Source organism: Sceloporus occidentalis, unplaced genomic scaffold (assembly GCF_023333645.1).
Source record: "Sceloporus occidentalis isolate IW3139 unplaced genomic scaffold, rSceOcc1.0.p SCAF_8, whole genome shotgun sequence".
In the NCBI taxonomy this organism is placed as follows: Eukaryota; Metazoa; Chordata; class Lepidosauria; order Squamata; family Phrynosomatidae; genus Sceloporus; species Sceloporus occidentalis.
The window spans coordinates 20,931,548-20,946,021 of NW_028316988.1; the positions used below are offsets into that span (position 1 = coordinate 20,931,548).

The following is a 14,474-nucleotide window of genomic DNA, read 5'->3' on the forward strand; positions in this document are numbered from 1 at the left end:
AGGCCCTACTGGCCTTTGAAGAGGTAGACGCACATGAGCCTGCTATAAAGATCTAGTTCTATGTGTCCTCTATGCTCCATTTGGTTGCTGCCTGAACATCACTGGCTCACTTGCCAGGCAGAAGTGTGTGTGTGTGTGTGTGTGTGAGAGAGAGAGAGAATGAGGGAGAAGATCTGCATACCACCCTTACTCAACTGGGCACCCTCCAGAAACATTGCTCTGTTGTTTCTAGCCAGCATGATCACTGATAATAGGACTGACAGTGGTGGCAGGTTGGGGAAGGATGGTGTAGCTAACCCCCACTTTCTTTTTGCAGACAAGCAGACTTTTCTATTGACAAGTTTTTAAGGAGTGATGACATAAGGCCCATCTTATAAAATGTGCTGGATATTGTTAATTGTTGTGCTGTGGTGCGTGTGTGTGTAAATGATATATCACTGGAGTGATTCCAGATGGCTGTTAACACACATTTCCCACTTTGCCACCTGGTGCTAGTATGATATGCTCCTTCTGAGGTCTGAATAAGGTGCCCAGCCATGTGATTGAAGCTGGGCACCATGTTTTCAGCCTCAGAGGGCACAGCAGGATCCATGTGCTAAAAGCTGCCCAGTGTCACTCTGGAGTGACGGGGGAAAGGACCAGAATGTTCTGAGCTACTCCTGGAGTATCATGGCCTATGCATGTGCACCCAAAAAAAGAACAGCATGGAGGGAGCCAGTTTAACCTCTTTAAAAAGGGCATTCCAGAGACTGGGAGCAGCCACCAGGAAGGCCCTCTCTTGTGTTCCCACCAGATTTCACTTGAGAGTTGTTAGACAGAGAGAAGGGCCTCCTTAGAAGATTTCAAGACACTGGCAAAGGGAGGCATCCCAAAAGGTTTCTCAGCACACAAAGTGATGGCAATTTCTCCGTTCTTCTGCACTGTCATCATAACTATGATGCTAGATCTCCTTTCTTGTAGTTGCATCTGATAATGACACCCCTTCTTCTCAAAACCTTACCTTTTTGGATTAAATGTGCCAAATGAAGGACTTCTAATGTACTGCAGACTGGGGTGCTGGTAAATGGTGTGCTCTTAGTTGTGGGGTGCCTTGAAAACAAGCAGCTGGAGAGACCCCTCAGGTTCTGCCAAAACTGCTTGTCCCAACATACCCTATAATTGGGAAGCGCACCCTTCCCAGCACCCTGATCTCCATTGCCTTGGAAAAACTTCAAGCTGCAGAGGAGGGTTTTGGGATTACATTCAGTTGTTCATGATTGTAAACATGAATCCCCAACAGATACGATGTTTTAACTCCATCTTACGCTCTTGTAATTCCTGAACAAATGTCAAGCAATATTTACTTTGCCAAGTATGGTGTTGGCTAAAATAACAGCATCACCATTACAGTCCAGAACCTGCTTCATAGACAGATAACTAAAGAATCCAACTGAAATGTCAAAAAAGTGGGAGACTAGCTTGATCATACAAGTACTTCCAATATCTGCCTGAGATGGCAGCATTTAAACAGGCATCGAATACAAAAGCTGAGAAGGGGCGGCTTGGAGTACTGAGGGCACAGGGAATGATTCTCCAGTTGACAGTCAAACTACACAGTTAAATTATGAACATAAGGCAGCAAATAAGAGAACCAACACAGGATCATGGTTAAGTGTGCTGATTGGGAATGTGGGAGATCCATGTTCTAGTTCTCCCATAGCCATGGAACTAATTGATTGGACAGGTATTTTCTCTCTCTGTGAACATGACCTACCTTACATGACTGTTAAAAAAATATATTAGGGTAGAATGAACACCGTGTAAGTCACCTTGAGCTCATTTGTCGAACAGCAAGATATAAACATAAGATAGACTAATCAAGACCACCAGCATGATGTAGTGTTTTGAGTAATGGGTTAAGGCTCCGGAAGACCAGGGTTCGAATCCCTACTTGGCCATGGCACATCACTCCCTCTCAGCCTCAGAGGTTGGGAACATCAAACTTCCTCTGAACAATTCCTGCCAGGAAAACCTTGTGACAGGTTCACCTTAAGGTCTCCATGAGCCAGAAGCAACTTGAAGGCACACAATGAGACTCAGGTTCAAAGTGCCACAGAGAAATCACAACTGGACAATTTCTGGTGTGTTTTTTTTTTCTTTCAGAAAGAAGAAGAATTTTTAAAGCTTCAACAACATTGGCCGCATTAACACTTTGTTTCATGCAGAGAAAACTTTGGGTACTGGATTATTTCATCATTCATCTTTTACAGCAGAGACAGAATGACAAAATTAACAAGAGGGCAAAAGAAACATAAAAGATACACACACAGAGAGAGGACAGCATTTCAAAATCCCACAAGGCAAGGCAGATGTACCAGAGAATTCATAAGGCCTAGCAGAAGGAACGCTGTGATCAATAGGCTTCAAGTTGGCCTTCCGCGAGGGAATGGATGAAAGAGCCAAAGACAAAGAGACAAAGACAATAAGGGGATCCATGTTTACCCCTTCTACGTCAGCCAGGCAGCAAAGCTGCACATTCATAATTTGGTGTGTGTGTGTATGGTTATTATTATTTTTGGCTTAATTTCTACTGTGGGTGACAACACCTCAGCAGCAGTCATCCATGTAAACTTTACAGTCTGCGATCCCACTTCCCCCCCTTTCTAACACACAAGACTTAAAAATACAGCAGCAACATTGAAACAGCAAATAAATAGGTACCGATAATTTAGAGGTCTTTCTTTCTTTTTGAAAGAAAGTGTCTCATTTTTTACACACGCACCAAAATAAAATAAGAAGAGTGTACAATACTGTGTTTTCCCCGATGTCCCAATTAAAATAATTGATATGTGTATGTGTATTTATCCATATCCATATCCATATATATATATTTCCTAGCAATGCAATTTGCTGCAAACCTAGATGATGATGTAGGACATTGATTTCAAATGGATTTTTTTTAAAACACCCCAACCCTGGTTTAAAAGCAAATGCCAGTTTACGTTAAGCAATCCATTCTGCCAGTTCTGATCCAGTCCAGTGGCGGATGTAATACACCAATACTTTTCATAGTACCTACGTCTCTGGTCTGCATTTTCTTTTCCGTGAACAAAATGTAAAACATTGCTTGTTCTTAGTTCACTCAAAACAAACAAAATGAATCAGTGCACAAGAGGAATCTCCACCCAGTGATATTTGTGACCCCTGAAAAAAATCATGCTGTCTTCTTTTTCTTCTGCTGTTACTCCCCTCCCCATTTTTCTTTTCTATTTCTTAAAATGCAGAAGTTGGCAAATGGAGACAAGTTGATTTCAAGCGCAAGGTGGCTGGGTTTGACATCACACTCCAAGCACATCCCTTGTTTGCATTGAACATAAAGGAGGGCTGGCATACATCAGGTGAATGTCTTGTCTTGGGAGGGAGGGGGTCTGATGGCACTGGAAGAGGGTCACCTCAGATGTGTCTGGAGAAAGAATAAGAAGAGAAGAATTGAGAAGGAGCATGACTTGACATACATTTACAATACACAGCTAAAGTGCCCAAAAGCCACTGTCTCTTCTCGGGAAACCAGGGGAAACATAATTATTCTGGGAATGTGAGACAGTGTATCCCCTGCTTTAATGGTCATGGGTCCATCCTACTGAATCCTGGGACTTGGTGGAAGTCCTCTGCTCCAGTGATTCTCAACCTTTGTTCATCCATTTGTTTGGGACTCCACCTGTCAAATGTCCCAACCAATATGACCAATCCTTAGGAACGTTGAGAATCACTGCTCTGATACACTCCCTAGAATTATATCAGAGTTCCTCCTCAAAGTATAGGCCCCCAGATTTCATAGGATGAAGTAATGGAAGTTAAAGTGGTAACTACTACAACTGCGAAGCCTAGCTACATGTTAACATCCTTCTGAAGGTGTTATTAGCACAAGAGCCAGTAAGGTGTAGCAGTCTGAGTGTTGGACTAGGTCGACTTCAGAAACCAGGACTGAAATCCCTGCTCAGCCGTGGAAACCCACAGGATGACCTTGGGCAAGTCACACTCTCATCTCATCTTATGGCGATCTAAGGCATGGGGTTTTCTTGGTAAGGTTTGTTTGGAGGGGTTTTTCCATTGCTTTCTTCTAGGACAATGGAAAAACCTCTCTGAACAAATTTTGCCAAGAAAACCCCATGTTAGATTTGCCTTAGGGTCACCATAAATAGAAAAGGTCTTGAAGGCACATGACAACAATTTTTAGAACTGAATGAAATACAGATCCCAGGACATTAGAGAAGAAGACTGGCAGAGTTTAAAGCAAGATGTGACGAGTACGTTTGGAATACAGCTATTTTACATATATACATTCTAATAGACTCATAGAATTGGAAGAGACCCCAAGGAAGGGGACCTGTTGCTAGAAAAAAGGCCCCCAGAACTTGCCCCTTCCCTGCTCTCACTCTAGGGCTGTAGACATGTCCTATGAATCTCTGCCCACAGCCGGCTACATTGAATTCTGCATGTCATTTGATTGTATATACCCAACCATTTCTAGGCTCTCTTTCTGCTGCCCGGCCCTCCCAATGTCTTACAAATGATTCAATAACAGCCTAGTAATTTCATCTCTCTGCAATAGGACAAGGTTATTATTACATAATTCAAAGTCCGTGGGCAGAAGAGATGGCTGATGATGCTGTTCTGGAGAGTCCAAGATAAGCCTTTTGAATCACACGAGGTGTGACAGGTCAGATGAGCTCACCACAGAGAGGGACGTGGTCTGCAACCGACCTAGGTTTTCTCTACAGGTGTCCAAACAGAGGAATCCTCTGCCCAAAGTACAATCAGGGACTCACCTCAAACAGAAGCCTCAAATATAAGAATCCTTCTAGGGTGTTGTTTGTGTGTGTGCGTGTGTATGTGCATGTGTATGTGCGCGCATGGGATGAGGGTCACTACACTTTCAAGGGACCATATTTTTTTCCTGCTGGCTGCCATCCTCCCAGGTGATTAACCAAAACCAGAAAGTGTGACAGAATTAATATGACCTGTTAGCATCTTAAAGACCATGTGGGCTGAAGGGATAGAGTGCAAGGCAAAACAAGCCTCCCTCTGCAGATGACCCATGGGGAAAGAGGCCTACATCCCTATTGTACCCTTTTTCTCCCAAAGCTTTCCTCTGTGTCTAGGGGCAAATGGGCGGAGCTGGGAGGTCCAATGTGCTGGGTTCAGATATGGATGGGAAACATCTTTGAAAAACCAAGAAAAGACAAGAGTACATCAGAACAAAACACCTTTGTAACAGTTTAAACACACTTTGGCTAGCATTCTGTAAACGGCACATGGACTGCTACACAAAGTGCAAAAGATGTATTCTGCAGAGAGCAGAAGTGGAGTTGTGCATACATCAATGCTGGTCACTGAGGCAGTGCACTGCACATTGCTACTGGAGAGAAATGACCAATGGGGTGCCACAGGGTTCTGTCTTGGGCCCGGTGCTATTCAACATCTTTATCAATGACTTGGATGAAAGAATAGAGGGCATACTTATCAGATTGGCAGATGACACCAAATTAGGAGAAGTAGGTAATACCCCAGAAGACAGGATCAAAATTCAATATGACCTTAATAGATTAAAAAGCTGGGCCAAAACCAACAAAATTATTTTCAACAGGGAGAAATGTAAGGTACTGCACGTAGGCAGAAAAAAATGAAATTGACAGATATAGGATGGGGGACAAGTGGTTTAATGAGACTATGGCCCATTACAGATGGGTGGGAAGCACAGTCACGGGGCCAAAACTAAGGCTCGGGAGAGTACAGCAACTGCATGCTCCCAGGCCTTAGTACGTGTGGGTGGCGCCATTATTGATCTTTATACAAATGTCTGTGCCAGGAAAAGGCGTCATAGGGCTGCATCGGCCTATGTCTCCTGTAAGTGATGCATTTCTTTCTTCCCCTAAATTCAAGACATCACCTTGCTTGCTAAGAATTTGGTCATACTCACCAAAGCTTAGGGGTCACAGAATTATACAAGTCCATCATAGAGGGAGAGCGCCTGGACGATGGAAGGGTCAGCCTTGGAACCCTCCTGGAATTCTTGCAGCGTTAACTTGCCATCTGCATTCTAGAACAAAGAAAAGAGGAGGCATTTACCGCATTTACTTTAATCCAATTTTTATATTTTATTCCCCCCACCCAAGTCCTGCCCCTTATTTGACCTGGCAACTCTATCGCAGAGGATGGTCTGGAATGTACAACCCTGAAGCAAAGTACTCATGGCATCATTAATCCCCATTTATTCTAGTGCATGCCACTCAATTCTGTTGTTGCTGTTGTGTGCCTTCAAGTCATTTCTAACTTATGGCTACTCTACGGCAAGCCTTTCATGAGGTTTTCTTGGCAAGATTTGTTCAGAGGAGGTTTGCCATTGCTAGGTAGAAGTAAATCAAAGAAATAGAACATAGTATCAGCGAGGAAGAGGAAGGCAAAGGCAAACATCGTCTGAACAAATCTTACCAGTGAAACCCTGTGATAGGATCACAGTAAGTTTGAAATTTTTTGAAGGCAGATGACAATGAATCTATGAGCCACATTTCTCTCTGGAGGAGCCCAAGATCAGAGGACATTTAAAAACAACAACAACTCACTTTATCCATCATGGCAAAAATCCGGTCCACCCTCTTTTCTGGTGTGTTTTCCTCTTCAGGAAGCTCCACTGTATTGCCCTGTGGAGAATGATAATGAAGAATGAGATGTTGTATCTGTTTTCTGCTCTGCTCCACTCCAGACCTAGAATATTTTACACATTTTCATTCTCCATGTTTAGCCCTCTTTCTACATCCCCATTTCCACATCAGGTGCATTTACACTGTAAAACAGGAGCCATATTCCAACTGCCATTGTTCTGGCCTCCCTCCCTCCTTGCAGTCCTTTTCCAAGAAACAACCTAGAGTTGTTTCCACCAGAGATAGGTTGTCTGCAGTTTGGCATACACTCACCACCATCTGATAAATAGCATCTACAATATCCAGCATCTCATTCCTTGTGATGTACCCATCATTGTCTAGATCGTAGAGTTTAAAGGCCCCTGAAATCACAAAGAGAATGTTAGGCGCAATTTATGGCTGGAATTTAGGGGAAGAAAGAAATGCATCACTTGGAGACAATAGCCAGAATTTTCTTGGTTACTGACACTAGGCAATTTACTACTTTTGCTGATGTTATACAAGGGTGTATTCAGTATCTCCTTACATAACCCTCTTTCCCTTGGCTGTTCAAAGGCAGTTGAAAGGCACCTAGGTGCAACTCTGGGACAAGAGCCATATTCCAAATACCATTGCTCTGGCATCTGAGGACAGCCAGGCACAGCTCCGTTGTTCCTAGGCCCCTGTGCTTGGTGAGAGCCCCTACCTCCATGTTCTAATTCCCATTTCTCTTTCTTATCAGGGAGAGAAGAGCAGCCAGTCACAGCTTCATTGTGTCTGGGCTCCAGTGGCTGGTTAGAGCCCCTGCCTGCCTCCATATTCCAATTGCCATTGCTGTGAGCTCTGGGGGAAAGAAGAGCAGCCACCATCTGCTGGACCTAATCCCTTCCCTTACTGCCATCCCTTTTCCCTTGTGCCGCATGTCTTAGACTGCAGGCTGGGAACTGTCAAATTAAGGATTCGAAGGCTGCTCTGGGAGCCTTTTTGATTGAGGGGCAAGGTATAAATACTCAATATGAATCAATAACATTAAATAAACTCTGTCCCCTAGCCCAAATGGACTATTTATTGACTGGCCCTGGGAAGGACCAGCAAGGTTGCTACTCAGCTGGTGGCTGTTACCCTCCTGGACATCCACATACATATAATGGTCGGCCATTATAGTTCAACAGCATCAAACAGGATCTTGTGTTTGGACAGAATTCAGAGTTGGAACATACTGGTACATGCTGTGGCAGAGATCCTACATAAGGGCCTGCTTGCCATCCTTCTCTGGATATGGAGTTAGGCAGTGATTGTGTTGCAGAATTCTTGGCCTTAATTGAGCAGCCACTCAGCATAGTTTAACGATCAGCACGTGGACCTTAAGCTACGCTGACCCATCTACCAACCCCCACACCTATTGTAAAGTCCTGAAGCCATCTCACACATACATTCTGTGCTGCAATGTGAGCAGGCAGGATTGGTGGAGCTCTGGCAACCTCCCATACCCGGACGCACAATCATGACAACAGTGCTGAGAAGTGTGGTGGTCCTTTAGAGGTCTCAGTGCTTCTGTAATCATCCTGACTCTCGTTGGAGGGAGGAAGGGATTGCCAGATGTTTATCTGAACTTGCCTGTTCACACTGCAGCAAGGAAAGCTTTAAAGTAGATGGGGAGGAAGGCTTTGAGAGGATGGGAATACCAACTACCATCCTCAACTATAAATCGACTTCATGTATATGTCAAGGGCAGATTTGGGAGCCAAAATTACGGATTTTGATATGACCCATAGATAAATCGAGGGTAAAATTTAGAGGCATGTAACAAAGGATGTAAAGGATGATGCAAAGGAAGATGATGCCAAAGAACCTAGAAAATTCTGGCATGCATAATTGTTTGTGCTCATCCTAAAGGCTGGCTGGCTGGATCTTGTTGGTGCTCCCAAGATGGACTAAGCTCTCACCTTTTACCACTGTATTCCAAGAAAGGGGAAGACTCTCTCATATCTATCTATCTATCTATCTATCTATCTATCTATCTATCTATCTATCTATCTCAGTACTTACATTGACCCATGGGTAAGTTGACCCAGGTTTTTTTGGTCAATTTTTAACTAAAATGTATACTTATTCATGAGTATATACAGTAACCAAAAAAAGAGACATCTTCATATATAAGGGACACTTATGTGTGTGGCTACACATTTCCTACCTGAATTCTGACCCTTGTGTTGAATTACGACATTGCTCAACCGAATGCATGACTGCATGTGCATCTCAATGCACCAAGGCAACTTATGCACCAATCTACTCCTGCAGTTTTTAACTGAAGGCAGTCTGTCTACACTGGACACAAATGTTCACCTACTCTCATAGGGGAACTGAGCCAAGCATAGACTTCAGACAAAAGTAAAATGCTGAGATCAGTAAAGCCATTTAGTTTGGTCAAGGGGTTGGGAAAGAATAAGTTTTGAACTAGATGCATCTGGCAAAAAGTTGCACCACGCAATTAAGGAACAGGCTCATGGCCAGAGATTTTTTTCGCATTCCTTGTAGGCAACTCTAATCAGCAACTGTCTAATAACCGGAGGAAACAGGCAATATCTTGAGTGTTACATGCCAGAAATTGCAGCTCAGAAAAAGGCTGTTTTGCTTTGGGTTTGACAGTGAGCTCCAACTGCTCACTTAAAAGGTGGAAGGTCAATGGAGCCAGTCACTTACATCGCAACTTCTCATCCAAGGTTCCTCGGGAAGTGACTGACAGAGCCTGGATGAACTCTGAAAACTCGATTCTCCCATCCTGAGGACAGAAAGGAAATGGGGTGAGACCAGAACAGAACAAGGAACAGATAGACTTAAAATCCAGTCCAAACAGGATAGCCTCACGTATCAGCATATTGTTGTTGTTGTGTGTCTTCAAGTAGTTTCCAATTTATGGTGACCTTATCACAGGGTTTTCTTGACAAGATCTGTTCAAGTTTTGAACAGCCTCCCCTGAGGCTCAGAGAATGACTTGCCCAAGGCCACCCAGTGTGTTTCATGGCCCATCAAGAAATCGAACCCTGGTCTCTAGCCCAATACTCATACCACTGTGCCATGCTGATTCCATCAGCATATTACAGCTCTGCTAATCACTTGTTTCAATCTGGATAGACCAGGACAGTAGGAAAATTAGATTTGGCTCTAGGGCCTGGGGTTCCCCAATGCTGAACAAAACAAACTAGACACCCTAAAATTGACACACACACACACACACACACACCCCTTGTGCTCTTCTCTGGGACAGCCCTGGCTTAGGATGACACCTGAACAGAGATCCCTGACTTTTTGCTCTCCTGGTCAGAATCAGAGACCAGGGCTTGATCTAGGCTGGTTGGAATTGGCAGCGTTTCTAGCTTTATGTGAAAAGACATGTTGGAAAATCAAGGTTGATGGGGAAAATTACTACTGTGGGCTTAGAAAGTAAAGACAAGAAGCTTGTGATGGTCACAGAAGGGTGTAGCTAGGCCAGGCCCTGACTCTCTAATTTTCATGCATTATCTCTATCTAAAAGATGAACATGCAAATCCCCATGGGTTTTTTTTGGAGGGGGGGGGACTCGGCTCCAGGCAAGAGAAAAGGGCTGGGTGAAAATCTCCAGTTCAGCTAGGAGAGCAACACACAATTTGCAAAGCATAATTGATTTGTTGCTACAACTTGCCAAGTCTCTCTAGGAGGTCTATGTAGTTAGTTAGCTTCTTGATCTGAAAAACAGCTCCTTTAGCTAAGACTTCTGTCCCAGTTTCCAAAGAAGAAAATACGTTCTTTCTCAACCTCTCTCCATCTCTGCCTCTTTCTATATCTCTGTATAACAAGCTGCGAGCAACTGTGGCTGGTAGTTAATGCATAATCTTAATGACATCACCAGGGTCTGTTCCTTGGTCTTAGATTTTGGCCTGGGATGATCCTGAACTGGCAACCCTAGGAGTAGCCATTATAGATCAGGGTAGACACCATTTAGAATCTTCCAGATGTTTCATACTACAAGTCCCATCAGCTCCCATCTAGCCTGGGCCATAATGAGGTATGCCAGGAATTGTAGTTAAAAACATCAGCAGTGTACTGGTCTGGTATGCAGTATCAGTGATCTGGAGCTGTTGATATCAGTCACTGGGTGTTTCCATCATTACAGCTTAGCTATAGGCCTAAATCTCATATACTGTTCTCAAAGTGTGAACACAGCCAAAAAATCCCATTTTTATTATTTTTATCCCCTCTAGCAAGCCTGAGCTCATTCTGAACTTTAACGTTTTAATTTTTTCTGTCTATGGCTACTGGCTGTTTGTGTTCCTCTTTATTGATTTCCCCTGTCTTCAATTACTTGTACATATCTCATTTAAACCTCCGCTCATCCGAAAGTTCATTGTGCATCTACTCTAGGGTTTGTTTTTTAGACACTAGACACTTGCCACTTTTTTCCTCACTGGAATTGCTGTAACTGTATGTTCAATAGTTCACCTTTAAAAAACCGCCCATGCAGCATGAATTTTCTTTTCTTTGACCACAGGATTTCTCCCAGATTTTCCCTTATAGTCATCAGGTTCCAGAGTTCATATCTGACTTCATTTACTTCCTCTTTTCTCTGTGAACAAATTCCAGGACAATATGTTCACTTCTACCCAAGGATCCCACTACTTCCACCCTATTGATCAGTTTATCTCTGTCGGTTAGGATTAAATAATGGATCCTCTTGCTTCCTCCATCTTCTGGACAATGAAACTGTCTGCAAGGCAAGTGAAGAAGTCTCCCATTATGTTTGATCATCTGTTCTAGGACTGAATGATCTAAGTCTTCAGTCTGGCTTGGAGGTGTCATAAATCACTCTCTGGAGTCAGAGGATTCAGACAAAAAGGATGAGGCAGATTGCCAGGAATCTGCAGCTCCTGATAACAAGGGTCTTTCTGAGTCTATAGAGCTAGGAGTTGAGGCAGAGGTGATCCTACTCCAGCAGAAGGTTACAGGAGCTGAATACCCATTGCCATCATTCATTGAGGGATGAAGAGACAAAAAGAGATTAACAGTGTTTGTTAAGTAGGAGACACTGACCTAATTAGGAACCTGGTGTTTCCGAGACAGCTGCCCATAAATTTCCCAGCAGCTCCCCAGTGTTAGCCACAACCATTTTATCTGAGAAATTAACAGTGGACTGGCTAGTTTTGACCACTCTGTTTTACCTCTTGCTGGCTTTGTTTAGCTGGAGTACTGACTTGCTAAACAACCCCTGGAGTGGATTACAACCATTCTCTTGCTTCTCCCTTCTGATTCACCTAACACATAGACTGGCTAGGAAGAAACCATTAACTGATAGTGCCGGCAAGGGCAGTAAATCACCAGCACTTGGAAAGCGTCCAGCATTTCTCAAACAGCCTAATTCAAGGAAATCAACAAGCAGCAATGTCAACACAGCTCAAGGGTCGAAGAAGCCAAGAAGTCAATGGTCTGGATTGTAGGAGTCTGGAGACGGGAATGCTGCCCCGAAAGCAGACATGTTGTTTCCAAGACTAGCCCTAGATTCAGCTTTAAAATGGGCTGACATCAGCTGCCTCTCTGTTGTTGCTTGGCAAGGTGCCTGATTGAGTGTTGTTGGCCTGCTCTTCTCTCCGTATACAGTGTCCTCGGACTTGGAGGCTGTGCTATCTCCCCAGCTGTGTCCTCTGCCCCATCTACTGCAAGTGAGTCCTGCCTTTGTCCTTCTGCTGGCTGAGGATGTTCTTCAACAAGGAAAGATGCATGAAGCTGCTCTTTGCCTGGAGGATTTGCCCAAGTCCCTTCTTTGGACTCCTCTTCTAAGTTCAGATCCTGGCCCATGACACCTTTATCTTTTCCCTATGTCTAACCTGGACTGAATTAATTACTCAACAGCTCTTGCATTCTAAACCACCTGATTCTTGGGACACTTGCTGACTGGAGCATAGGACAGGAGGTCTGTAGCAGATATCCACAATAATGCCAGTAATGGTTCCCTCTTGCTCCCTAGGTGTACACATCCTTAACTCTTTCTCTATAAACCCCTCTGTTACTACACTGCAAACACAAGACTCTTCCCATCAGATTTCAGTGATGCCTGTTAAATCATATTTGTTTTCCTGTGTTAAGAATTCGATTTCATCTGGTTTATTTTTCATCCCCTAAGCATTAGTATTGGGTTATCTTAAGACCATGAGTCATTCTTTCTAGCCATTTCGTTGTTGCTTTTATCTGCCCATTAGTAAGTTCTTGTACTATAGCCCCAATTCCCCCTGTATCATTCAGGCTCTTGTCTTTTTGCACTCTTTGTTCTTGGCCCCTGTCCTTCAACAGAAAATAATGATAACAGAACAACCTGTGTCAAAATGTCTTTTAGCTATCTCCTCGAGCCTCATAATCCCTTGCAATAAGTTAAAAGCTATATCACACAGTGTCAGTTGTTCCAAGGTGGATCAGAAGAAAGAGATAATGGTCAGCAGCTTGATGAGTCTTGTCAGCCTCTTGGTTATACCACAGATCTTTTCTCCAGGCGGCAGCACACTTCCTGATACATGTTATCAGGCCCATGCATCACTACTTTTGTTCCTTCTAAAGTGGGTTCACCTCCCACCAACACACATCTCTTCTACCTTTGGGAGTTAGCAGGAGCCCTGCCATTCATAGAGCTGTCCAAGGTCTCTGCTTTGCCTCCTGAGAGTGAGGCTGTTCCTTTTTTTAAGGCTTCTTAGGTCTCATAATTACTGATTAAGGTGAAAGCTTGGAATTGATTATGTAGCTCCAAACTCACAGCATGATTCTTGATAGTTCTGCTTCTGTTTATCACATTCTTCTAAGTGTCTGTCTCCTGTGTTTGGAAACTGTCCCCTTCCCTAGAAGCATCCCCTGTGTCTTGCCCTTCCAAGAAAGCCTGCTCTACTCTTTCAAAAAACAAAACCTAAACCATAATCCTTTCCTATAATTCAGAGGCATACCATGTTAGTCTGAGGTATCAGTATGCAAAGGGAACTTGCAGCACCTTTGTGACTAACTGTGCAGAAGAAGTTGAATCATGAGCTTTCATAGACTTGGAAGACTGAAACTCATGCTACAACATATTTCAGACAGTTAAATAAATAAAGTAAAACTTTTATTTATATCCTGCCTCTCTGTCAATTACAATTGAGGCAGCTTACAAGGTAAAAATTCACATATAATCCCATATCCCCATAACCCACCCTCCCCTAAAATGTAATTAAACATTAACAATTTAAAATCAAGCATTAAAATCAACATCAATTCATCCTTGGACATCAAGAACATCAAAAACCAACAAATCAAGCACAACATAGAATGTAGCAAACTCAGAAGAATAGAGGGTTCAAATTTGGTGGTCGGGTTTTCTATTTGGGAAAGGCCTGCTGAAGGAGATCCATCTTGACAGCTGGGGATGTGACCAATCTCTTCCAGCAGGCCATTCCATTTCATACAGTTAGTCTCAAAGGTGCTGCAAGATCCCTTTGCATCCTTTCCTATGAATTGAAGACTCAGGCCTCAAGCTGCTGCACTTTCTCTTCAGCGAGGCTTGCACCTGCTGCAAACATAGACAGCCGGATTCTCTTGCAACTGAGCACCAAAGTTAGAATTGTCCAAGCCATGGTATTCCTCATCACTATGTATGGATGTGAGAGCTGGGCAGTAAAGAAAGCTGATAGAAAATCAACTCCTTTGAGTTGTGGTACTGGAGAATAATGCTAAGGATACAGTGGACAGCCAAAAAACCAAACAAATGGGTCCTTGAACAGATCAAAGTGGAACTCTCCCTGGAAGCCAGGATGACCAAATCAAAAA

At 43.4% G+C, this 14,474-nt stretch overlaps 1 protein-coding gene across 1 annotated transcript in view; it reads right to left on the reverse strand.

Moving 5' to 3' along the window:
* Positions 1 to 2,011: 2,011 nt before the first annotated feature.
* NCS1 (neuronal calcium sensor 1) overlaps positions 2,012 to 14,474 on the reverse strand; it is a 69,525-nt gene continuing 57,062 nt past the window's right edge. Inside the window, exons 6-10 of the mRNA XM_089535185.1 lie at positions 9,363 to 9,441; positions 6,954 to 7,042; positions 6,603 to 6,680; positions 5,960 to 6,079; positions 2,012 to 3,442 (exon numbers count right to left, since the gene is read on the reverse strand). Of these exons, the coding sequence (XP_089391311.1) occupies positions 5,981 to 6,079; positions 6,603 to 6,680; positions 6,954 to 7,042; positions 9,363 to 9,441 (345 nt within the window). The 3' untranslated portion in view covers positions 2,012 to 3,442; positions 5,960 to 5,980. The remainder of the gene's footprint in view (positions 3,443 to 5,959; positions 6,080 to 6,602; positions 6,681 to 6,953; positions 7,043 to 9,362; positions 9,442 to 14,474) is intronic.